A 26,827-nucleotide genomic window follows, 5' to 3' on the forward strand; every position below is an offset into this window, starting at 1 on the left:
TTCATGGAAGCAGTTGTTTCCTTGAAATTTTCCCCCGACCAGAAGCTACCTTGACCCTGCAGCTGCTCAGTGAGACATGCCTTCGTCAGCAGGGAGAGGAAAAAATGTCCTTATTCAAAGAGCAGCTGCAGGGGGACTTCTCCCAGAGGCCACCCCCGCCGCAGGCTGCCGGTGTGGTGGAAGCCCTCTGGCGACGTCCATGGAGGGGGGCACCCTGCGGCATGCCTACCCCCAGCACAGACCTCTGCAAGGAGCCCGGGTAGCAATCCCTCCCAGTCTGCTTGGCTGCAGTTTACCCAAGGCTCCACTGATTTATTCTTTTGTCCAAAAGAAAAAAAAGAAAGGAAAAGAAAAAGAAAAATTAGCTCAGTCACTCCACATTGTCTGTGAAACTTCTGACCGACTCCAGTCTTCAGGGCTAAGTGCCATGGACTAGAGCAAATGAGGCAAGCGTTCCTGTGGGTCTTCCTATCCTCTTGGCAGCCCAGGCGAGAAACTACCCCAGCCAGCTAGGGGCTGCTTTCAGCCACTGGCTCTCCCCGATGACCCCCTGGGACCCTCGGCTGCACCCTGCACACACGCTGCCTTTCAGCACCGGCAGCCAGCGGCAGTGGAGGGAGATAACAAAGATTTGCATGCCGCTGCCGGCGGGGAAGAGCTGTGCGTTTGCACTCTCCGGCGCTTTATCGGTGGTTTAGGGAAGGCAGCGTACCCAGAGCTGCCGTGCCGTGCAGGTGAACTGAATTCACTGGTCCCCAGATGAGGCTTCTTTCTGTAAGTGGGTCTCTCCGCTGATGGAAATAGCAGCAGATGTAGCAATCTGCTGCCATTCCGCCTGAGCGCTCGCGATCGCATCTCCAGCAGCCTCAGCCTGTGGGAAGGAGCTCCCTGGGTTGCCTGTCTACAAGTGCACCCATCTGCTTGAAATTGGACTTCCAGAATTTGCAACAGAGCCAAATCCGCATCATTTTGAAATAATCCCAGGCTTTCATGTTTAAAAAGCAAAACTGTGAGGGGAAGGGAGCGTCCAACCTCCCTACTCGAGCTGAGCTCCCAGAGGTTTCTTTAAGAGCCGTGTTTCAGTGCTGGATTCAGCCCAAGGATTTCTTTAGACAGCACAGGGTCTTTTCAGGAGGTATTTCTTGCTGCAGAATAATATAATGGGCCCTTAATCAGTGCACATGACAAGGCCATTTATCATTTGTGAGCCAAATGTGAAAAGAATTGTGCTTTTGTTTTGCCGTTTCTCCTACCTCCCTCGGAGATCCCTTTTCCACCACTTTCACATGTGATCTCCAGGATTTCTTCCCCAGAGGGGATATGTGTGTGTGGGGATAAGTGCTCATGACAGCGCTACATCTGCACCTCACATAAAATGTTCTCAGTGTCCTTCCCATTGCTGTCTAGAGACCACATCACAGACATATGTTTTCAAGGAGCCAAATCTTCTAACTGATTTTTACATCCCATCTAAAGCTTGTGACTTCCCCTTGGAAAATGCATCCACGCAGAGCAAGCACTGGGAATGCTTTGTCCTGTGGCTTGACTTACTCTGCTCCAGTGTTCGCACAGCAGCCCACACATGCATAAGGAAGCTGGCAAAAACCCTTTACAATTTGTAAGCATCTCACATCTACCTTAAGAAAATAATTATGTAAATTCTCTGCTCCCTGGAGAGGTTTTGGAAGAAAAATAAAGAGATGCAATACGAAAAAATGCTCAGGGCTGCCATTTTGCACCATAACTCCTCTTCTCTCTGCAGTTGCCTGCCCCACTACCCTGTCAGTCCGATAACTCTGCTTTGCTCCTACTGCTTCAAATAGGCACTGGCCACCATTTAGACAGCTTGGCAAATGGGCTACCCACAAACTTCTCCTGGATGAATGCACCGAGGTGGCACATAGCAGCACAGGGCCTGCAGGTCAGCTGCAGCTGATCATCGGCAGCTGAACCAAGTACCGAAAAAAGTGCAGCCAGATATCCAGAATGAAGATATTGAATAAGCAGGACAGCATCTTGCCTCTATCATCACATTGTGATCACCCAAAGAAATTACTTGTTACAATGCTAGACAAAAAAAAATTAATCTGGAAATGGGATTTTTAAGTGGAGGGTGTCCCTGTAATCAAGCATAAATCAAAACCCTTTCCCTTTCCTCTCCTACTATGTGGCATTTTGGACTCGGTTCATACACCTCTCTGTTTTTCCCTTTTCCCAGTTCCAACAGCAATCTTTGTTGTTACTAGCATAAAGAAAACAAAACTGAGGTCTCTGCTTATCTACAGAGTTGTGCCCTTCCAAGGCAGTTTTTTATCACTTACATGCTACCCTCCAGATAAGTATGATTTTGACTATTATTTTCTAAGAAAGTGACTGAATACTGATTGTACGATTGCACATTCCCTTGAGTTCCCTGAACCACAGCTTGTCCATGCAAACAATGAGTTCAGTAAACAAATGAGCTGTGAAATGATTGCATATGAATGACATGTACTTAATAAATGGTGCTGCATTATGTCCTTGAGCACGCTGATAGTTCAACGAGAGGGAAAGAAAAGGGAGAATATTCTCATACTTGCGCTGCATTAGGTTCTCACAGCTACGTGGAATGAAGTGCATCGCTGCATAAACAGGCAATCAAACTTTTTGCCTTGTGGCTCTCATAATTACATACAGAAGGGGAATATAGGATTTTTTGTGCCACATACAGAAATAACTTTTGATCACAAAATTGATTGGCAAAAAGTGACAGATCTTCAATACCTAAAAAAAATGAAATCAATCATTAGAGCAAAACTTTTCAACATTTGTCTCTCTCTCCTGCAGTCTCACTTTGGTTTTTCTGTATCTAGCAATGCCTCTCAGAGCTCCTTAATGCTATGCGTGAACTTTCAAATTAAAACCTTTTATCCTAAAGGGAATTCTAATCCTACCGGGACGTGTTTGCCTAGCTGCGCTTATCATCCCATCACGGGAGGGTTTTTTTTGCTCAGGATTTCCTTTGATTCGTGTTCTATAGCAGAGAAGTGAAGGCACCAGAACAGCTGACTGCTGCTAACAATCGTGGAAAAGCTGAGACGTTACAGCCATTCTGTGAATTAAAATACTGTAGCTATTATCTAAAATTGGCAGCAGAGAATTGTTTGCCTAGCTGCGCTTATCATCCCATCACGGGAGGGTTTTTTTTGCTCAGGATTTCCTTTGATTCGTGTTCTATAGCAGAGAAGTGAAGGCACCAGAACAGCTGACTGCTGCTAACAATCGTGGAAAAGCTGAGACGTTACAGCCATTCTGTGAATTAAAATACTGTAGCTATTATCTAAAATTGGCAGCAGAGAATTCCTATGGGTTTTCAAGATATATCGCTTTGGCAGCACCTGCATATGTGAGAACCGGGGCAGACTGTAAGCGCTTGCTGGCTCACTGGATAACCCCACTGTTAAAGTCCTTTGAAATTTTGTACAATTGTGAAACGAGATCCTTCGACTTTCGCCATGGTAACACCCCTGTTGTTTTCCTTTGTTGACAGTGGAAGGCCTGAAAGTAGTGGAGATTGAGAAATGCAAGAGCGACATTAAAAAGATGAGGGAGGAAATGGCAGCAAGAAGCAGCAGGTAAGTTCTGCTTTGGACCTAACCAAAGAAATAAGCATCTGGTTTCAAACCCTAATGCGACGTTTCCGCAGAATTGAGTTACCTTCTGGGCTTAGAAGTAAAGGAGCAAGGAAACCAATAACCATTAAGGACAGTGGCTTTAATTTAACATTTGAAGATCTATAGCCATTCGACTGTTAAAATAGCTCAGGCCACGGGAATAGAGAAGAAGGTCTTGCCACAGAGAGTTATTTTTCACCATACAGACTGGGAATTCTTCAACCAGATTTACTAGGAGAGAGGGAAAGGGAAAAGAACTTCTGCAAAGTGCGGTGTTTGGTTGGGAACCAGCTAACGCTCGAATCAGCTCCAATATATTCTGGGAAAATATCAAATAAATATGTAGCAGCTCTTCTAATTATGATCTCATGCTATTATAAAACATCCATTTCAATTTCAACAAGAAATTGGGAATTTACTTTCTAATTCAAGGGCTCACTGTGATTGTGAAGCTTGGTTTCGCTGTAATTAAAACAACAGCAGAAAAAAATTGCATTTTGTACGGTATGCGGTCTCAGCTGGAAACCCTGCCCCCTGTGTCACTGAAATACCCCATTAGGACAAACAAATCATCACTGTGAGATTATGAATACTTCTGGGAAGGTTGCTCAAAGTGTGGGTGAAGGGGATTTTTCTCAGCAAATGTAACTATGCTATCTTGACAGCCTCTCTCTTTTTCTTCATTTGGGGTCAAATTCTCTGACCTTTAATCAAAGCTATTTCCTATTGAGGGCAATGGGAGATTTGCTAAAAGAATCAGGCTTTATAATCACTCGCTTTTATAAATTTTGCTTTCCAGATAGGTCGGGAGGCACAGCGTTAATACATTCCTTTTAAGTCTAAGGCCAAATTCAGCTGTCATACTAGCATAAATGCAGAGTAACATTATTAACCTCAGATCTGCTCCAGATTTATACCAGTAGGATGGATTGCAGTTTGCCCTGGGGCTTGCATCATTTCTTGTTCAGGTGTGTGAGGAATTCTCATTAGAAAAATCAGAGCTCAGATTGGCAGCAAACGCAAAAACACGTATGCTGATTTGTGCCGGGTGTGATGTGAATAACATGTGTGCCCGTGCATGTGTCTTTACTTTTCCTCGACTGTTATAGGGAGCTGGGAGAGCTGCGTTTATGAGCATAGTGACGCACAGGCAGGTATGGAATTAAAACCAAAAAAAGAAGTTGTGGCAACTTCACGTTCACCCAGTTGCCGCCACACACATCAGGAAGTACAAGACTGTCCCAGCAGCAGCCATGACTCATTCCTGTCCCAGACCTTATCACCTTACAATCTATATTTCGTAGTATAAACAGCAATCTGTTAACAAGAAAAACAATGGGGAGTGCTGCATCTGCCCAGTGCAGCTGGCTCCAGCTGAGGTGTAGTCTTTGCCGAGGGCTTCTAGTGGGATATGACAGCTGCCAAAAGTCAGAGACCAGCATGGAGTGTGATGCTGGAAAGCTGTGGTAAAAATGGGTGCGGTGCTCAGCAGCAGGTAGTGCTGGGCACAGACACCCAAGCTAGCTTGCGCTGAGCTTGCACTGCATAGCTGCTTTAGCTGAAGCAGGAGCCTAACTCACTCTGCTCAGCATCGCTTTGTGCTGTATCGATGTGGCAGCTACCTGTCACAGCTCTTCTTGGTTGCCTTGAGCTGGGTCTTCCTCCTCCCGGCTGCACAAAAGCTCCTCCTCCTTGCACAAAATCCTCCCCATGGTTAACTGTTCCCTGAGTGCTTGGGTCTCAAAGCAGCAGCTAGATGTGGCCAGGTTCAGCATATAACCAGGGGTGGCTACAAGTCACCTCTTTTTGCTATAAGAGTGAGGAGAGGATGCTCCTTGGTGGCTGGCCATTAAGAGGGACCCCATCGGGAGCTGCTGAGGAGTGAGCTGTGGTTCCCTATTCCTGAGCGACCACGGCTCCGCAGGGGCCATGCCACTAGCCCGCGGTGACCCCAGCCTAGGGGTGCTTCACCCCAGAGTGGCTGAGCAAGCTCTCTCCCATTCGCGTGAGATACGTGCATGCTGTGGGGGGGACAGAGGCATCCCAGGGCAAATGGAAATGGTTTTGCTCCTATTTAGACTTGTCATCCCTTGCGCAACGTCATTTGCTAGATAATGCCTTACAGTTGCAATTAGAGATCACACCTAAATTTAATTAATATATAAGTATGTGTGAGTGCGTATATTCCTTCAATAATATCAGTGTACACAGCCATATTCTTTTATGTTTACATATTCTTACATTTGCTGTTACATTAGCAAACAACAGAGTAAGGATGAACAGCTAAGTTTATAAAAGTAATCACGCACAGTGAATCGTGCATCCCTCCTCTTCAGAAGAGCAAAGCAGCCCCACTTGCATCCCCTCAAATTGCTTTTTTTGCTAGTCTGCTTTTTGCACTCATGACTGGCAGATGCTAATAACATTATAGCGTCATTTAAAATCATGATCATTTGCAGATACAGTTTTACATTTGTAAAGGTCTGATGCATCCTGGCTCTGGTGAGTTCCCCAGTGCGGTAGGATGAAGGCTTCAATGTCTTAATACAGCTGAGGATTACAGATAGTTGGCTGACCCTCAGCTAACCCTGGCAGCCAGTTCCAATTAGGGCAAGGAATGCCCCAATCTCACTATTTTTATCCTACTAATACCCCTCACAGTGGTGTTTTGAGGAAACAGCTTTAGAAATTATTAAGACAGCTTTCCATCAACTGAGAATCTCCTTAAACAGGGCAGGAAAAGGCAGCTGGCTGAAGCCAGATGGCCACCATGAACTATAAGATGACATAAATTTCACAGGATTCAGACAACACCATCAGAAATGATAGCAGACAGCAATGTTAAGAGGAGAAAAGAAAAGAGACCCGGACCAATTCCCAACAGAGACGAGAAGCACTAAAAAGAGACACAATACAGAACACGTGAAATAATTTAAAAAGGGACAAATGAAGTTAATGGAATACTTTGGTTGGCTTCTTTGGAGGGTTTCTTTTAGCTTCATTTGGCAGGAGGCTTTAAAAATGGGAAAGGATAATCCAAACGTTGCAGGAGGCTTTAAAAATGGGAAAGGATAATCCAAACGTTAGGACTACAGGGATAAATGCAAAATGCAAGCAGATCAACATCACATGAGAGTTATTAAATTCCCTGTGACCAACTACCTGGGAAACACATGTTGAATTAAAGTATCACAATTGCCATGGGTGATACCACAGAGCTCTCAGTTTTGTTGTGCCCCCCGTGGCTGTAAGGCAAGAAATTGCTCTCGCACTGCAATGCAGCAACCTAGATGTTCTGCAAAGGCTGTAAGGCTGGTGTGCACCTCCTGCTGTCATGGTCCTCTGCTCAGATGGGATAGCGTCAGCTTGGCTCTTCCACATGCAGCGGAAGGAAGAGTAGATAACTGGCAGTGGGTGCTGGTGTTAATAACCAGACAAGTGTTAATTACCTGTAATTGCTGGCAGCGGCTTGCTTCCTCCAGGACTGGGGAGCCAAGCAGACTCTCTGCCGAGCCTGTGCCTCACTGCTGTTGTCCTGCCTGAAGGGCAGCAGGCAAGATGGTCATGCCAGCAAAATGGATGGTCTTACCCAAGCTTTTACCGAGGCCTGGAGCTGGGCTGCAATAAGCCATGGGCTCAGTAGGTGCCTACACTAGTAAATAAGCACAGGCATGCCAGTGTCCATACTCAACGTGGCCCCAGGCAGGGCTCTGCCATCCTCTGCCATAGGACGACTATGCCTGCCACAGACAGCAAGCTGCTCGCTGAAAGGAAAGTTACTTGGTTTAAATAGGAGTGATTGGGTATCCATGGATACTTGTCTGAAGAAGACAGACGCTCTTCGCTTGAATTCAAAGAGATGGAGAATGGGCGACAGGAGTGGTGCACAAGGAGAGAAAATCCTAAAGAGGATCACACTTTTAAAACATTTGAGCAACACCACGTTAGAAAGGGAGAGATTGGGGAGTGGGGTAATTCTCCGAGTGATGCCTACCGAGAGAGCAGAGTACTTCTGGCATTTTTTGAGGCACTGTGTTTCTGTTCCCACAATGTTAAGAGCTGAATATTTCATTTCAGGACGAACTGTCCCTGCAAGTACAGCTTTTTGGATGAAAACAAGAGGCCGACTCCCCGGCGGGATGTACCATCCTACCCAAAGGTACCACGCAATGCTTGCTCTTCCCAGAATCCTACCACGTGCTTGCCATCCTGACAAGTGCTGGTTTACAATGCATGACTCCCTAGCCATCTACCTCCTAGTTATTCTAAACCCAGGGCCTGATCCAAAATCCCTGGAAGCTGATGGAAAAAGCTGTCATTGCCCGCGGTGACTTAAAGTTGGATCCTCAGTAGTCTTTAATACTTGAAAATTCATTAGTGTTTGAAATGTTAATGAACATTTTGCATTTGTCAACATTTAATGCTCTTTCGTCTAATTATATTTGTTTATTCTCCATGCTCGTAGCAAACAATCAAAAATAGCCTATAATGTTGTACTCTAATTGAAAATAGTGCTGCTGCCTGTTTTCTCCTAATGGATTATTTTTTAATTTAAAAAGTAATTTATGGAGATGCTTCACCTAGGGAAACAGAGAAAATGAGACATTGGATTCTCTCCAGAATGATTCATTGTCCCTGTGAAAATGAGTTAGTGTATTTGCTAGAGAAAACAGTAATGCTTGAAGAAAAATGTCTGCTGGGCAAGTACAAGTACAAATCCACAGTGATGAATGAGGCTGAAACCATGAAGCACATAGGATCTTTGGTCCTAGCACCGACAGTCTTTGCCCACAGGAATTACTCAAAGCTACCAGGTTATGTCTGCTCAGTGCCCGGCTCACACCTTGACAAAACACCAGCTCACACACGTGCAAATCATAGTTTAACAGTGGGCATTTGCCTGCACACATCACAGCTGGCTGAGCCGCTCTCAAGTTCACACGGTCCGGTGTGATGCAGGTGTATGATATGGACATGCATCCTGGCATATTTGTCTTCAGGGCCTTACAGAGCAACAAATTGTAAGTTCTGCTGTTTATTCTGCTCTGCCTAGCAAAAGTGACCTCTAGGTCTCTGAAGCAGACATCATGAGATTTACATTTCTTTTAATTAACCTTTGCCCAAGAGGCTTGTGCTCCTGACACTAACACATTTTTGCAAAACGTATCAGTTCTAAAAATTATTTTTTCCCTTGATAAGTATATATGTCAGCTCAACCTTTGATCTACTGCTATGATATTAGGATCTTGAATTAACAACAAGTACAACAAAGAGTTGTACTGACTGACTGCAGAGTAAACTGGTAGTCTGTGTTGTCCCTAGACCAAAGCTCATCGGAGTTTTGGTTTCAGAAGTTTGGGTTCTGTTTGACAGATTTGCAAAATTTGTTATCAGTTGTCAAGTGCTGGATTTGTCCAATGTCAGTGAGGCTAGGAAGTGATGAGTACACTGAAAGAAGATGTCATTACAACACTGTTATCAAATAACAAATCTGTACTGCTAATTCACGGATTTCTTGCAGAACATCATATTAAATGTACATTATATAGGCAAATGCAAAAATCATTGCCTTCTCAAGAAGGAAAATTAATCTTCAGTGTTATTCTTCTTTGGATTAAGTATCAATAATTTGATGGCTTGGAAAATTTCATTCACCTGCTCAGTACAGTAAGCCCAAACTAATTAGAGACAGCCATGGTAAATGGGCCAATTAAAGCTACAAGGGTTTTGTGTCCCAGAAAGACTCTGATCAATAGTCTCAAAAATAGGATTCGGTAGAGTCCAGATCTCCCCTGGTCTTTTAACCCTCCACATTCCTTTTTTTTTATTTTGTATACAAATCATAACTGGCCAATGAGCTTGATTTTGTTTTAAGCCTCTGAGCATAATGATAAAAAATCATTTGAATCTGGCAGGCTAACAACCAATTGGGAAATGTAGGCATTCTTGAAAAAATACTCAAAATGAGAGCATAAATCGTCTGAAAGTAAATATATCATACCCACCAGCTAATTTAACACTATAAGCATAGACACTTCACACTACCCAGCCACGACTGGCTGCACTGAGTGTCGCTGATGCTCTGCAGGCAGCAGAACCAGTGCAGCCGGGGATGGATCTGTGCCCTGCGCCCCCTACATCCCCTTGCTGGATCTACCCACAACCCCATCCATAACACCTCCGCTCTCCTCCCTTTTCTCCCAAACCCTCCACCTCCCTGCTCCATAAGGATCTCCACCGATCAGTGGACTGCCGGCTGGTGCCGTGGCAGGCAGTGAGCTGCCTGGGGGCTTGCTGCCTGCCAGGCGTGGGCATCCTGGCGTGACCATGAGCAGCCGGTGGGGAGGGAAGGAAGAGTTGGGCAGGCAGAGGGAGAGCTCTGTTGCTCTATCCTTGGGAAATACGGCTAAACTCCGCATGAATGGGACCCCAGGAGTCCCAGGGACATGCTGATGGCAGGTCCCACGCCAGGGCAGGGGACCCTCACTGACACCGACTGCCATTTTGTCTGCAGTACATGCTGTCCCAGGAGACCATAGAAGCGCTTCGGAAACCAACCTTTGACGTCTGGCTGTGGGAGCCCAATGAGGTAAGGATGCCATGTTAGCTGGGTTAGCACTCTTTCTGAGAGCCAACAAGGCCAGAAGAGCCCTTTGAGATGGTCTGCAGGGCTTTTCCCCTTTTCTGCCCCTTAATCTCTATATTTTTTTAATTTTCATATCACACCAGAATACGGTACTTTTTCCCTACAGATGCCAGCTAGATTATGCTGATTGTCATAACCTGATCCCTTTTTATTTTTTCTTTAATCTCTTCCTAGAAATGTCCCATAACAACCAGAGCACTATCATTACTGCCACATGAGTTCTCTTGTGCCATTTTATCTGAACAAATCGATCCCTAGCAAAATGTATGCTTAAGCACATCATCAATAACCCTGCTCAAGTCAATGAAGCTGTGTGCTTCTGTGTGAAGCCAGGCAGAGGTGCATGCATTGATTCACAGCCTTTTAGGCAAGGGTTTTTCTGCTGTGTATTCTGAAGAGGTTGCAAAGCTGCGTGCATGGCCTATTAGTATTTTCTTATTGCTTCATTTTCTTATTTTTCTTATAGCTATTAGTATTATTCTTTGTTTGTCACTTGTATTGCAGAAGGTTCTGGAAAGCCCATATGTAAACCTCTGCAGAAACATGAAGGAGAAGGATGTTTCTGTAATGGCCAGCTTATAATATAATGTAAAACTAGATTAAGCAAATAGGAGCAAATCTCATCTAGGAAAAACGTAAGGGAGGGCAGGACTAAACTAGGGTTTTAGTGTTGGGTTTTTCCCAAGGGAAGGGTTGGGTGGTTCTAGCAGCACCCCCAGCAGCAATCACCTTAATTACCTTCTCAATCAGATGTTGTGCATACAAGAGTCATTCTGGCTCAGCACCTGCAGATCAACATGACAAGGAAAAATACCCCATACTGCACGCACGGGAACAGCATATTCCCTTCAGGAAATTTCATCTGGCTGGTAGAATAACAGAAGGACTTTCTGGTGGCTTTAGGTCCATCTCCTATTCACAGAGGCTGGCAGAGCTTCCCTTGTGCAGTCCATGCCAAGCTGAGGCTGGTGCTCTGCGGTTACTGCTCCCTCTTCAGCCCCTTTTCTCTGTACCACAGCCATACAACTGCTCAGGCAAAATGGCTCCCCCCCCAACTTTTGAATGCCTGTCAGGTCTTTACAGCAAGAGAGAATTACGACCTGCCAGGTGGACCATAACACTGTTGGGTCATTGTTGTTCTGACTGTTAAGAAAGAATAGGGAGAGACAAAAACCATTATCCACGGATTCTTGTGTGCTGAGGCATAGTATTTTAGCACAGTAACCCATTCAGAGTCCTAGGAATCACTATATGGTGGCATGAAGGAGGCTAACAAGAGGGTGCGGAGATTAGACATGCCTTGCAAGGAGGAGTGCTGCTCAGACATAAGATACCACACAAGCTCTAGTGAGCCGAGCACCATATGGGTTTATCTCACCCTTTTAGCTCTGGTTTATGTTTACAGAGAATATTTCAATTCTGTCAATGCTTGTTTAGCAATAAGCATTTGCCCACATGCTCAATGTGGGGCAGGCAGGTTATAAACCGTAGACTTCTGCAAGCAAATTAATAATGTGCTCTGCAGCATCTCAGTAAACAGAGGTATGCAGCAAGCTTGCGTTCTCTTTCTCAAACACCCACTCACTTTCAAGCCTTAGGAGAGTCCAATATTCAAGCTTTTGCTGTTGACCAAGAAAGCTAAAAAAGAAAACTGAGATTCTCATGTGTTCAGGGGCAGGAGCTTTGGGACTCAGAGTCACCCTGCCACTCACCCAAAACTCTCTTGGCAACAGCTGGAGGGAGATAGGCATTTCTGAGGGTAATACAGCCCTTCTGGATCGAGTTCATTGTCTCGGAAAGTCTTTTCTGAAACTATTGCAAAACATATATTCTACCTCAGGGACTAGGAACCAAGACAAGGTGGTCTACAGCAAAATGCTCTCCATGTGATGTGGGCACAATTCAGCTCGTGACATTGTCCCTCAAGTCTTTCAGGAAAGTCTCTTTCTTCCTGTTCAGATGACTCAAGACCGGCCCCCTTGTTACTGCATGAACTATGTATATTCCCTGGGTAAATATAAAGTTTCATTAGATGAAATCATTCTTCTGGAGAGTTTTTAAGAGCCTAAATAACAGAAACCTAACTAAAAAGGTCTCCAAGGCTATATTTGTGACATTACACTCATCATGTTAAAATCCCTGGATCAGTCTACAGTCTAAAAACTGCATCTGCTAATATAATGGCTACATTTCATCCCCTGCAGATTTTGCCTTCAGAAGTGGGAATGCAGATATATAAACTCCTGAACTCCTGGAATGCTGTTCATTTCTGACTGGTGGCAGCTGTTAAGTGCCCAGACGCATCAGATTATCAATACCTTTCTTTTGCAATATTTTCAAACCCAGAAGATTAACTGGGAGTGGTAGTGCTAAACTATCTGCATCCCCCTTCCTACCTCAGAGCAGATGTTGTCTCAAAAGAGCAGCCTGCCTTTGCATTTCAGCTATTAGGATTCATAGTTATAGTTTATGGGAGTGGATGGTCACAAACCTGCTGCAATTTTCTAGGGTTATAATGGGAGATCTTTTGTTAAACAAGAAATACGAGTTAAGACAGTGGAGTTAGGAACTCACGAGAAGTCATAAAGAAAGAAGATATTGACACATATCTAGAATAAATGTTTCTTTAAGGATCTCTTATTTTCTGCTGCCATTTTCTACACAGCTAGGACCTCATCCATTTCTGTACAGCTAGGGCCTTTGGAGTCAGTGGAAAAACTCCCACTGATTTCATTGAGCATTAGAACATATCCCAGCTGAATTAGAAAAATGGCAATACTTTTTTTGTGAGAAGGAATTGCTATGATACGCATGAATTACAATTACTACAGAGAGCTGGTGTGATTCAAATCCCTGCACAAAACCTATGAAGTCAACAGCAATCTGTCTACTTCAAAAAGCTTTCAGAACCTCTCTGTCTCCCCTCTTGCACTGTCTTTAATCATGCAATCTTTGAACATCTTTCTTTCATCTTAACAAGAGGGCTCTGCAATTATTCGATGCTTGCAAGGAGGAAATTCATTCTGCAATGTATCATAAAGTGCTATTTACCAAGCCAATAACCTCTCTGTTCCTGGCTGCAGATGCTGAGTTGTTTGGAACACATGTACCATGATCTTGGGTTGGTAAAAGACTTCAACATCAATCCTATCACGTTAAAGAGGTGGTTGGTAAGTATTTGAAATTCCTGATATTTGCAATTTTTCAAATTCAAAAATCAATAAACAAAACATTTACTCATGGAATTGCCTTGACTCACATGAGTAATCCCACTGAAAACAGTCCATCTATACAAATTCTTAAAATTTAAGTACTTCAGCAAATGTTTGCATTCCTGTGGTAACAGATGACTTTTTTTAACTGTTTCACATTTGTTTGCTGAGCTTTCTATTACTAAAAGCAGTTCATTTCTGGTGAATTCTCTTGGTACCTACTGTAAATAGGGACAACGCAAGTGTCTTCAGATATGGCCAAAAAAAGCCAGTGTGTGCAATAATCATTAGATGTTCTAAATCACAGGGAGTAAAAGAGCAAGGCAGGAAGGAAAAGGAATTGCTGAGAAGATAAGTAACTTTCTTTGCCTTGGTCTTTAATGTTGAGAACGTTGCAGAGATGCAAGAAATGATAAAGATGAGATCATACCAAAACTAAGATGTCTAAAGAAGAAACACTGGAGTATTTAAAAATCAGTAAGTTATCAGGTCCAAGGGAGAGCATAAGAAAGAATTTGCTAAAAAGCTGAAGAATATATTGGCTTTCTCAGAAAAACCCATTGTGTTCCCAGAGGACCATAGAACAGTAAATATTTTACCCATTGTTTAAAAAGGATCTAGGGATACCCTGAAGAATTATGGTTAGTAAAACTTACATCTCACCTGACAAATTGATTGAAACTAATTAAAAACACCATGATGTGAAATCCATTATACAGATGTTTCATGTGATTCCTGTAGCGAAGAATTATATCTCACTAATCTCTTCTAATTACCTGAAGAGTATGGACAGAATAGAAGGAACTGTTTTACATGACTGATGTAGACTCCCAGAAAGGCCTGAACAAATTCCACAAATTCAGAAGGTGGCTGGAAAACACAAATCAAAACACTGGATTCATCATATCACGAAGTAAAGCAAGAGCAAAAAGTACCTGGGCACCAGCGTACGCAGGGCAGCGACCGTCACTGCTTGGTGTGCTGCTGCCGGCTGAAGCTAACAAGGCATTAGGCTGATCAGAGACTGGAATAAGGGACAAAATGAACCAATGTTAACGTGTCCACAGAAGGCATAAGGCTTACCTGGAATTTATGCCTAGGACTGGTTAAGTCTTTTTAGAAAAATGGTATGACTACATTAAAGGAGATACAAAAAATGATCGAGACCTAGGAAATCTCTCCCCAAAGAAGGCAGATGAAAAGCTCAGTATTGTTGACCTTAGAAAGCAGCTGAACAGAAGGGGTGGGGTGAAACCAAATACAATCAAGGCTAGCACAGAGTAGATAAAACAGAAAATTTCCTCCTCCTGTCTCACAGCCTGAAAACATGGGAAACAAGGTGATATGTCAACACACATCAACATGCCACCCACACGCATTACTGCAGGCAGCTTCCTGTTAGCTTGCATCTCCAAGTAATTTGTTACCACTAGCATTTAAGACAGCCTCGTTCTGGACAACGAGGGGAGTTTATTATGTATTTTCTACAAAGGTAAGACAGCGTGAGATTTCCTTCCTTAAACACTAGCTTCACAGAAAGAAAGATGATTAAAAAAAGCCCCGAGGACTCTGCTTCAAACTGTGATACTTCCCCAGGCACAGTATGGACACCAGTTTGAACTTAAGTGGGTGAGAAAAAGCCACCTCATGCATATGCTTGCTTTCTCGCTCCCGCATCCACTGGCTACAGAAATGTTCCAGAAAGGGGAGGAAAGGATGACTAATACAACCCAGCCACTCCAGCCCTTCAGTGCTCTGAGTCAGGAGTCCCCTGGGATGCTCTGGGCTCCACTGCTGGATGTATACATTAAATCCGTGCAGAGGTGTACGGTGCCTGGACGTGACCGCGGTGTCCCTGTGGAGGCTGTGAGATACTGCCCACCACCTGTGAGCCTGGCTGTCAACCATATTGTGCCATTAGTTATTCATTTTAAAATCATGTAATATATTTCTAAAGTCCTTGCTGCAGAATAATCTGAACAACTTTTGCAATGAAGCCCCCAAATACTGACTAAGCATTGAAAACCCACAGTTCTCTTGACCTCATCCAGGGCTTTGAGGCTTCCTAGAAGTCAGGTCCCAGGTTGAAGGGTTTGATCCTGATGGGGCTTGAGGACTCTTTAAGTAAATTCACTATTTAGCTGGAGAAGGGGACACGAATTCTATCCATGTCATTAACTGAAGCATGTGCATAAGGGCTCTCTAGAATCCAGGCTGCAGAGGGTTCAGGAGAAGGGGTCCAGCAGTGCTGCTGATTCTTGGCTGTTTTGTGCAGGACAGGATACCAAAGGCTACCCAGTGCATTGGAAGAATGACTGGCATGTGTTAACCCAGCTGTGCCAGCTTCACTCAGCTAGCCCGGCTGACAGTAGCGGGGACACATGGAAAGACAAGCTTTAGCTTGCATTTGTAATGAGGGCACATAGCCAGGATCTGTAGAAAGTTAAAACACACAGAAATCAGTCCCATGTGCCTGTATGGCTAAATCTCTCCCATACTGCCTAGCGCAGGAAATCCACACAGGTATGCTAGTGCATGTGCATTCACATCTTCACTTTGCCAAGCAACACATCCCAAAGTGCCACCTCTGAGCATTTGCAAATGAAATAACAACTACATTTCAGCCTTGAAGATTTCAAAGCTGCAATTTGCATTCAGCGAGAGAGGGGAACAGGGATGTACTTTGAGTTCTTTACACACCCCAAAGTCACCGTTTAACCACTGCATGGTTTGAAATACAAATTCAGGATGGGAGCACAGAGCCCTATCTCAAGACTGAGATACACTTGCAGCTGTGCTGGGATGTTTACCCATTGCTAGCTGGTATGAGAGAGAAGTTGCTATGAGCTTTACCTGCTGACAAATTCTTGAAAGGCAGTAATCTCTCACCCTCCCCCAGGAAGGCAGAGAGTGTCAGAGGGCCTTGTGCTGTCACTCTGTCCTAGCAGAAAATAATACTGGGCTCCATAGAACTCCTGTAGGGATGTACAGTGCTTCCAGGGAGGCTGGGAAGCGTATGGAATCATGTTTTTATAAAGAAAGAGCTCTCCTGTCTCTGACTGCTTCATTCCCTCCCTGCAGCTGTGTATTCATGACAATTACAGAAACAACCCCTTTCATAATTTCCGGCACTGCTTCTGCGTGACCCAGATGATGTACAGCATGATCTCGCTCTGCAGCCTCCAGGTATGCCCCCCACCTCCATAGTATCACTCCATTTCCATCATGGGGCACACTGAGCACCACGACACCTGTGCCACTTTTCTTGCAAAACAGGCCACCAGCTTGCTAGCAAGTGATGAGCTTTGCAGTAGCTGCACTTGTTCAGTCCCTGGGGAGAGGAGGAGAGGTGTTGCATTTCCACCTCTGGCTGCCCGCTCAGCCATCCCATCCCAGACCCCAAGCACCTACACAGCTTTCTGAGGCTGCTGGGAAGCTACCTTCACCTCCTAGATATCCCCAATTTGTACACTGAAGATCTTTTGACACTTTGATAGCATGAAACATCTATGAATCAGATCCCAAAGCCTACTGAATTATGGTCTGTGGATATGGTCTTCATCTGTGACACAAAATGTTCCCACAAGAGGTTTTCTCCAAACGTGTGCTTGCGCCTGGGTGAGCTACTGCAAATAATGCCTTGCATGTACTGTATGCAAGATTCACATTCGACCTGTACTTTGTCCAAAACTATAGGCATCATTTATTTTCATTGACTGGATAATCTGTGTTTATATATTAATTTCATTTCTGTACAAACCAGATTTCATTCTGTTAAAAAAACCCTTTCTTCTCCATAGTTAAACATCTCAGTTACTGGCCTAAGCCTATTTCCTTGTCAATAAGAATATGAAGAAAAAGTTGCTTTAATGGAAGTTCATCCTATTCAGAAGCTGTGGGAATGCAACACTTAATTTTTCTCACTCTTTTCATAACTTTAGTTAATGCAGAATGCAATGGCAACTAAGCTATCTTCCAGCCCTCCCTGAACTAATCAGGATGCTCAAATGACTTGTAAGAGGCTGTACTAATATCTCAGTGCTTTTATATGATCTCTGCAGTAATAGCAAGTTTCAAGCAAATTGCTTCCTCTGAGCTGCTGTTATTTAATGCAACAAAGGCAAGTCTGAGCCATTTTTACTGGAAGGGAAGGCAGAATTCTCTTTCTTGACTGAAGTAAATTGATCTATGGAAAAATACTTCATTTTGCTCAGATTTGCATTTCTCTAAGAAGTAAATGTGGGTGATTTTTTCACTTAGTTTCATTTATGGGGATAGGGGAAGTAGAAAACGTAATACTACCTTAATGTTTTGTATTTTACAGGAGAAATTTTCCCAAATTGACATCTTGATTCTCATGACTGCAGCAGTATGCCATGACTTGGACCATCCAGGCTATAACAATACGTAAGTCTGTCTCTTGCTTTCTCTTCCCTTAAAATTTATTGGGAAGGTATACCAGCTGGCATTTTTGGTAGATCAGGTTTTCCTTCTCACAGCTTGAGCTGGCCACAACCTTCCCCCAAGGCCCTGCTGTTCACTCACACGTGGGCCAAGGCAGAGCTTCATGCAGAAAACTCGGGTCTGGGTTGGGGTTGCCAGCTGTCCTTGGCTCTGTAAGGAAAATGCTTTTTCAGATTTCTATTCCAATGCTTTCCCCCACTCCTGAGAAAACAAGGTAAAATGTTTTACAGCTGAGAGAGAGGGCATAAATAATTATAGCTCCGTTGACTGAAATGGAATAATTACACTAAAATGCAAAGGGTGATTTAACTTACACGTTATTTCGTAATTATAAATCATGAAGTACATATTATTCTATTTATTATCACGTGAGGAAATTAGAATTGTTGACCCATGGACACTTTTGTGTGCATGTATGTGTGTGTGAAAAAGAGACAGAGAGAGAGAGAATCTAATTTATTTGTAGCCATTCATTAAATAAGGGCAGAACCCAATTCCGACTGGGATCAGTGAGAATCTCTCCGTTGACATTAGTGGGGCTTGAATGAAGCCCAGACAGTTCCTTCTGTATTTGTTCTATGTCATTTTAAGCTACAGAGACTTGGTACAATTTTTAAAAAAAACCTACAGGGGAATAGTGCCTGAGATGATATTAAAGTAATATCTTTCTTCTCTAAAAATCTGATTTAGTATTAACAATCAAAAAACAAACTGCAGCTAATTCAATAAGTATTGAAAAGAATGTAAATAAAAGTAAGCAGCATGGTTTAGAGCAGCTGATGTGTGTCTGCAGGAGTTCTCATTGTTTTTCTTCATATCAGCTATCAGATAAATGCACGAACTGAGCTTGCGGTACGCTACAATGACATCTCCCCACTGGAGAACCACCACTGTGCTGTGGCTTTCCAGATCATTTCCCAGCCAGAATACAACATTTTCTCCAACGTCGACCAGGACCAATTCAAACAGATAAGACAGGTATGAATGCTGCTCCCATCTGTGTCGTACAAACTGTTCCTGAAGATGTAAGCACGCGCAGACTTCCCTGCTGTACGATGCGAGTGAATCATTCTCCCTAGAGGGTAGGACTGAAAAAGCCCCTCACACTGGAAGGATCCAAGAGGAATTCTTGGAAAATTTCCACAGCAGCACTCCCTGGAATGTCTTGCTGAGAAATAATGAGTACATCCTGACTATTAAAGCCTATGACATTTTGGGGGTAGATATTTATATTATTGAAGGAGCCAATTAGCTCTGACTGGGAAAGGATTAAGCTCTCATGGCAGAAGTTTATGCTTTAAGAGAACATTGTATTAATTTTAAGAGGGGTTTCAAAATGGGAAAAGGTTTACAACAGCAGAGCACTTGTACTGCTGGAAGAGGCTCTGGTGGACTGGGAGTCATCACAGTTATCTCTGAGGCAGTGAACAATGCTACAATTCCAATTAGAGCACTAAGGGCCAAAATTTGGTCTTAGTTTCCACGTTGCACCTTCCTTACACACCAAATGAAAAAGCAGACTAATGTAAGGGCTCAGATACCAGTCTGGTTGGAGTTACTGATTCTGCCAGTGCGTGGGAAGCAGGCATGGGCCCAAAATGGATAGATCTGTATGAAAACCCGCAACTTTAAATTAACGTTTTCCCATCATAAACTCTGCCTACCAGGAGAATACAGAGCTCCTAACACATAGGCTGCATCTGGGTATTTCAAAGCCTTTAATCCAAGGAGGATGAGCACAGAGGACATCCACGTCTACTGATCTTTGTCTCCTCCTAGGGCCACTAAGGGTCAGCAGCAAAACCTATAGTGCTTTCCAAGGAGCCAAAACTGGATCTTGGCAAACAGAGTGTGGCTTTTAACATCCTGTTGTACAGTTTGTTTTTCTACAATTAGTCAATCAGAAAGGAAAATCCTCAATGCCTCTGGAATGTCACACCAGTGTTACCGATCAATCCAACCATGATCTTCATATACCATGAACTCTTTATAACCCTCTTCCAGTTTGCTTGGCAGTTTCAAGTCAGAAACTTCCCCTTTCATTGTTAACAATGTAATGCATCTGAGGCTTTTTGTGTGTAAGAAAGACCCTACTTTGCTCTGCAATAGTAGACTTTGTAAAGAATGTCAAGTTAAAATGTGAACATGTTTTCTTTGCTAGGGGATAATTACGTTAATCCTGGCTACAGACATGGCGAGACATGCAGAAATACTGGACTCTTTCAAGGAAAAAATGGAAAATTTTGATTACTCAAACGAAGAACACATGACCTGTGTAAGGAGGTTTTGTACATTATTATTTTTCTGTGCATAGTGTGAAAGCTTGTAGATTAATATCCATTTGTTTAAAAACCAAGATTCAATATACGTTATCAAAAACTAATCCTTCCTACATCCTCTGCCCCACCAAAAAGAATTGAAATTTGGAAGTGCTCTATATAAAATAGATTATTCCAGCTTTAGAAATCCTGCAGTCCCATCAAGAAAAAAAAAAATATTTACTCTGTCAGGATACAAATTCTTACTGTCCATTACTGTGGGGCAAAAAGTATCCACAAGAGTACGAACTCTAGTCTCCTCTACTTCCTAATCCAGTCATCTTTGATGTCCAGGGAAGCATCTCCCCAGCTGCCTCTGAGTGCTCCACAAACAATTTCATGGTCATTTGTGGCTGAATCTCTTTATGCAGCAGATAAGTACACATTCCACTGTGGCCCATCCCAGTGCTACAGACAGGGAAATCAAGGCAGAGAGGGGATAAGTGATTTACACAGGGTAAGTGAGAGAGTGGAAAAGAATCCAGATCATTTAAGACCTCTGATTTAATCCTAAAACTGTCCTTTCTGTTTGAAAACGTTGCCTCCCGTTGCATTGTAATGACACAGGTTCTGGATAGGGGAAAAAGGGCTGGCAATAAGACTGCAGTATTAAAGCATTATGCTCTTTCAGCTGAAGATGGTACTGATAAAATGCTGTGATATCTCCAATGAAGTCCGCCCGATGGAAGTAGCGGAGCCCTGGGTAGATCGCTTACTAGAGGAATATTTTATGCAGGTAAGAATGAGGGAGAGATGCAGCTGAACAAATTGCTGCTCTTCCTGAATCCCACCTCGGCTACAGGTGCTCTGCTGTCTGACAGCCCAGTCTAGCTCTAGGATGGAAAGGCTTCTTACCCAATAATTAAGAGAGAAAGTCTGCTACAGGATATCTTTTTTGCACACATAGTCTGTGACCTCCTTGCACATGAACCCATATAGAAACAGTGAGTTATGTAGTCAAGTAGGTAGCTTGGTAAACTCATTGCAGTCAGTGGAACTGTCCTCCATTGACCCAGCTAGCCAGAACTAGTTTTAATCATTAGTAAAGAAGGATATGTAATATCTGGTTGAATACCTGAAAATAATCACTCTCTGGAGAATGATGAGGAAATCAAAGACCTATTCCTTCTCTTCCAGAGCGGCAAAAGCCATTACCATCTTTCTGAATGCTCAGAAATATTTTACCTCACAAGTCCCATGGGTTTGCAAAGGGAACCAGGTGGCCTCATTGTCCTGTAAGCCTGGAGGTGAACGCTTTCATGCCAGTACTGTGCAGGTGTAACTGAACAGAGTTCTCTTTATTCAGATGCTTGCTCTCAACAAAGCAGGATACATTGGCCCCAGGGAAGCATATTGCTATTCTGTGCTAATCTCAGACACCACTGAGATCTGTATCCGAAGGCTACTGCTCTTCAGCTAGTGATCTACTTGGTACATTACTCTCCTCACAGGCTTTTAGCCGAGATTAATATTTGTTAACTCTGGATTTTTTCCAGAGCGACCGAGAAAAATCGGAGGGGCTTCCAGTGGCACCATTCATGGACCGCGATAAAGTGACCAAGCCGACAGCACAGATAGGTTTCCTGAAGTTCGTTCTCATCCCCATGTTCGAAACAGTAACAAAGGTAAGTCACCCAAGGCCAGAAGCAGAGGTGGGGGTGTGCAGAGCTTCAGCGTTTGCTCTGACAGGTGTTTAGTCAGCCAGGGAAGTGGGGATGTATAGTTCACACCCTGTCCTTCACCCCATTTCTAGCATGTACAAGTTAATGAATACAAAAGGAAATGTTGATATTCTCTCTCTTGTTTTCACCTAGCTATTCCCAGAAGTGGAGGAGGTGATGCTCCAGCCCCTTTGGGAATCCAGGGACCGCTACGAGGAATTAAAACAGATAGATGATGCTATGAAAGAGGTAAGCTCTAAATATGTCTTTGATAAAGCAAACGTTATGATTGAATAAGTCAAACTTTATCATTTAATAGCAGCTTAATTCTGAAACAGTAGGAATGCTTATGGCATAATCATAATCATGAGAAACACATTCATTATACCTGGCTGGAGAAAGTCATGTGCCATGAGCAGTAAGTGTGCACAAAAGCATGCCCTTGCAGAGTCGACCAGGCACCACACAAGTACGGCCGTGGGAAGGGAGCTGCTTGCAAGAGAGGGACCTCGAGACAAAACCCAGAGATTACCACCTGAGGGGAGTGTGTTAGCAAACAGCTCTTCCTGGAGGGAGCTGCCATTCCCTGGGAAGGAGTTAGGCTGGGCTAGATCGCAGCAAAATGTCTTGCTGTTGGACAGGCACTGCACCACCAATGCATAAGTTTATTTTCTGGGAAAAAAATTCCACTCACGTGTCTATCATCAAGGATGTGCTTGAAATTTTATGAGGAATTACCCTCTAATACACAGCACCCAGTAGGATTAAACACACAACCAATGAAGCCATTTTGTGGCCCAGGCTGAGTGGGGACCTCCATTTACAGTGTCTCTCATTTTGACATGTAAGGCTTAGGGGAGGTAGGTAACCACGTTCACTGTCTCCGACCACGTCTGCATTGCCTCAGGAGCCTGACAGGGCAGAGACCGAGGCCAGGCCCCGGGAGCGTTTGCCCCACGCCCGCAGTGCAGCAGCCGGTGTGCTGGCCTGGCTCCTGCAGCACCCTGCAGCCTGTGACACTGGGCCTGCACGCCTTCCTTGCATGCCTCTTCAAGTGCTTCTTTTCCCTGCCAAGGCAGATGACAAAACCAGCCCAAATGGCATCGCAGCATAGGGGTTTTCTGACATGAACAAATTTATCATGTAGACAGGATACTATCAGTCACTCTGTCATTAAAATAAATTGGGAAGTACCCTAGAGCACTAGTTGTGCTGGTATTGTTTGATATGTGGGAAATGAAGGTTGATTCACTTGATCATTCTTGGCTGGATGAGGGGAATAGTAGCTTTCTGGTGTAGCTCCCACCTCCTCCCAAGTGGGAAGGAAAAGCCCCTCAGCAGCACAAATACTAAGGCTGATTAATCAAAGAGCACATGCTTTGACAGCTCTAAGTTATAAAGGTGAAGAAAGTCTTTTAGGCATTCTTCAGTTCAGAGTGGAGCATTTCTCAAAGCGGGGAAGAAGAATTCAAATATGACTGCCAGGCTTTCTGAGTCCTATTCATCTTTCAAGTTGAGCTGAGATTTTACTTCTGGTTTACAGAAGCTGTCAAAACAGAAATTTTATACAAACTGATGGAGCTTTAATTATGGTGTATTGGCACAAAAAGACTTAGGAAAATAGCTGCCTGAATTCAGAAACATCCTGAAACAAGAGGAGCTAGTTAATAATCCTAGAGCCTAGCATGGCAGATGATGAGAAACACCAAGTGCTGTTTACTCAGGACATACATCCAGAGCTGTTTGGATTAAATGCTGCCTGTGATATATCATGCTGCTGCCTATTATTTCCCAAGAAACATCTCACATGCCTTGTGGAGAGACGAGTGTTCGACTCACAGCAGCAGTGGAAAACGGCACTGTGTGAGCCAAGGGTATTAATCCTGCTTTGCTCTTCATTTCAGTTGCAGAAGAAGAAAAGTGAAAGTTTGACCACCGGCAGTGCCGAAAAGTGAGACGAAAAAGACTTTGAGCAAAACATAAGCCCTAAGGTTATTCTGGTTTTGAGAAATACTGAATTTGCCAAACAGACATAGTGGCTATGTCAAAATCCAACTGGGACGATGTATGCAGAGAGGTGGCAGGCACGGATGTCCTGCCTGCCTGTCTGCCCGCCCAGGCGCCTTGTCTACAGCCTGCAGCCTGCTCACACAGGCGCTGCTGCCGTCGGGCACCAAGGGCTCCCCTCACTCCGGCATGCCCACCGCAGCCCCCCCGGCAGGACTTCCCCTGCGGACATTGCACAGGTTGCAGCATGGCTCAAATCTTCAGCAGATTTGCCTTTTTGGTGACCACACTGACCACAGCCTGTAGAGACAAAGCGGAGTTTAGCTAAGGAGCCTATTCTGGAAAATGATCCACTGGCATCCAAAAACAAAAGAAAAAGTTGTTTTAGTCAAGATACTATATATACGTGTACAGCAGTATGCTAATTACAGCATAGCTTAACAGATGCTTATATTCTGACAGGGGTCCGGTATATATTTTTGTTTGCCTAGCAGGCCCTAATGACACATTTCTCTGTATTATTCTCTGAATTTTATACAGTACATTCAGAAGCCCAGCATAGTGGATGCAATTTTTTTTGTTTTCTACACTAGAAGAAATCAGAAGAAACCTTAGTGAGTTTGCAGGTTCGCTTTGTGGCCTGGTACAGCTAGACGTCACGGGATCCTTCAGCACGAGCAAAGAAGGGAGCACAAAGCTGAAACCACTGTGCAAGCATATTTTTATCCTCGTGGATGAAAAAAGCAACAACAAGAAAAACCTTCAAAGATGTACAGATTTTTTTTTTTTTTACTTTTAAACTGATCTGCCAAATAATATATTCTTCTACAGAAATGGGTGTTGTACTTGTTTTCTTTTGCGTACACGTTCACGTGAGAACTGTCTCTGTTCCTAAAGACAAATGCTTTCATAATGAATACAAGGTAAGGGGCTGTAAAGGAGAGGGTCAGGTCGGTTCTCCTTAAGAGGAGAAGCTTTAGAAACATTTTTTGTGGTATACTTGCATCATAAGCACAATACCAAAAGAGCTTCACTTCCCTTGATGACTTTATAAAGATTGGGAGCCAAGCTCTGCCTGGAGTTGCAGTCATGCAAATGGACAGCAGGCAATACTGTGATCGACTCCTGTGTAGTGCCTCGCCAAAGGCAAGGCCGGAAGAAATCCCCCTTCCTTGTGGCCATGAGAGGTGAGCCACGGCCACGCTGCTCGCCCACTCCTGATTTCTCCCACCGGGGAAATGGTTGCCCTCCCTGGGGGTCTCAGAGGTGCCAGTTCCTATCACGGCATGGCTGCTGAGACCAGTGATTTGCATGCACCCTGGCTTGCTGGCATCCCCCCCGGCAGCCGTAGGCATGCAGCCAGCGAAGAAGCATGCGTGTTGCTCTGCTCCTCCTTGGCTCAGTTCCCGAGGCTGCCCCATCAACTTTGCTAGGTGTGTTAGCAATAAAGGTAACACTAGTGCTATGCCTCTGCAAAGTCCAAAGCCGCATGCGTTGTCTTAGCTTGTTTTTCAAAAAGAGGTGAGCAGGTGGGGGCCAATCTTTCCCCCCAAGACCCAGGAAACACCTTAGGAAGCTCAGCCTCTCTGGCAGGTGTCTAGTACCAAGCTCACCGCTGAACAACAAACCCTGCCTCCTGCTCCGGAAATTCAGATTTATTCTCCTGTTCCTTCTGCACGTTAATTCTGAGCTTAACTCTTGTTTCTCCCCCAGTGCCATTTCCCATGTTTGGTCTCTTTCTTTTGCACAAAACCGTATTACTTCAGCTACTCTCCAATCTCTCAGGGAGATCAATATTACCTTGAAACATCCCCCCCTCTACCCTATTCCTGCTCGCACATTTCCAGAGACGCAGGACAGACCCACAGCTAGTTCTCTCTGCTGGGCCTCTTTCTGCCCAAGCTGCCTTCTCCTTTAAACAGCTTTTTGTGTGTGTGGTTTTGGCCTTTCTGCTGCAAACTGGAAAAGGGTCTGATCCCTGGCTTTGAACAGTCCTGGGGGACCCCAAGGGAGATGGAAAGATCCAAGCACAGGGTCAGCTCCAAGCTACACAGACATCTTCATGAATGGATGAACTAAACCCTAGTTTTGATTAACCTCAAACTTTTGATGCTTGAAAGTTGGATCTGAATTATGTGGTTTGGGCCTTTTTTCTGTACTAAATCTTATAATCCAAAGTACATTGTGACCTAGATTGTTGTGCTGTGGAATTCTTCACTTCTTTTTCACAAGCAAATCAAATTTACCATCTCCATTCAAGCGGATTTCCGTCACAAATCATCTCCCAAAGCAGATGTGCTGTGCAGGAGCTATAAACAATTGCTTAGGATATGCCAAGTCTTGCATCGAGCTAGTTCCATTAGATGAGAAAACCTGCTGTAGGAACTTGACTGCACCCTCCTCCCGCTAAAACTGTTTAAGAGTTAGATCCTGATAGGAAGTTTTGTTTCAGTTGGAAGGATTTTCTCTAACCATAAACGCTAATCCAACAAGTATATATGCGTGCGCTTAACTCCCACAAGCCTAGTCATGGACCCTGGCATACAGTAGCTAACTGCACAGTGCAGGCTCCTTAGCTTTCTCTAATTGAGGCGCATGGGAGTTTGAGAATTGATGGTCCTTGGTGCTTGTTTTGGCTCCATCATTTTTAAGAGCAACTTGAAAACTGTTTACTGGAGAGAGATGATCAGAAGACGTTGGTGAAATCCCGCTGCCTTCATTGGAGCTGCATCAGAAACGTGGAGAAGGGAATGCAACCCATCCTCAGGGCTGCACTAGTGACTGTCATGATGCTGTAACACGCTGTGCGGCTTATTGAAAGAACAGGCAACGTCCAGGCTGCTATTCATAGCTGTAAAAAAGACCA

The 26,827-nt window shown here is 44.0% G+C and overlaps 1 protein-coding gene across 2 annotated transcripts in view; it reads left to right on the forward strand.

Moving 5' to 3' along the window:
• PDE9A (phosphodiesterase 9A) overlaps positions 1 to 23,909 on the forward strand; it is a 48,218-nt gene extending 24,309 nt beyond the window's left edge. For both annotated transcript variants that reach the window (XM_009283005.1, XM_019473048.1), the window contains 12 exons: positions 3,530 to 3,614; positions 7,731 to 7,812; positions 10,168 to 10,242; positions 13,383 to 13,469; positions 16,593 to 16,697; positions 17,836 to 17,918; positions 18,797 to 18,953; positions 20,137 to 20,250; positions 20,925 to 21,029; positions 21,790 to 21,918; positions 22,108 to 22,203; positions 23,859 to 23,909. In XM_009283005.1, coding sequence (XP_009281280.1) covers positions 3,530 to 3,614; positions 7,731 to 7,812; positions 10,168 to 10,242; positions 13,383 to 13,469; positions 16,593 to 16,697; positions 17,836 to 17,918; positions 18,797 to 18,953; positions 20,137 to 20,250; positions 20,925 to 21,029; positions 21,790 to 21,918; positions 22,108 to 22,203; positions 23,859 to 23,909 — 1,169 coding nt within the window. The remainder of the gene's footprint in view (positions 1 to 3,529; positions 3,615 to 7,730; positions 7,813 to 10,167; positions 10,243 to 13,382; positions 13,470 to 16,592; positions 16,698 to 17,835; positions 17,919 to 18,796; positions 18,954 to 20,136; positions 20,251 to 20,924; positions 21,030 to 21,789; positions 21,919 to 22,107; positions 22,204 to 23,858) is intronic.
• Positions 23,910 to 26,827: the final 2,918 nt, after the last annotated feature.

Source organism: Aptenodytes forsteri, unplaced genomic scaffold, assembly GCF_000699145.1.
Source record: "Aptenodytes forsteri isolate BGI_AS27 unplaced genomic scaffold, ASM69914v1 Scaffold2, whole genome shotgun sequence".
Taxonomy (NCBI): domain Eukaryota; kingdom Metazoa; phylum Chordata; class Aves; order Sphenisciformes; family Spheniscidae; genus Aptenodytes; species Aptenodytes forsteri.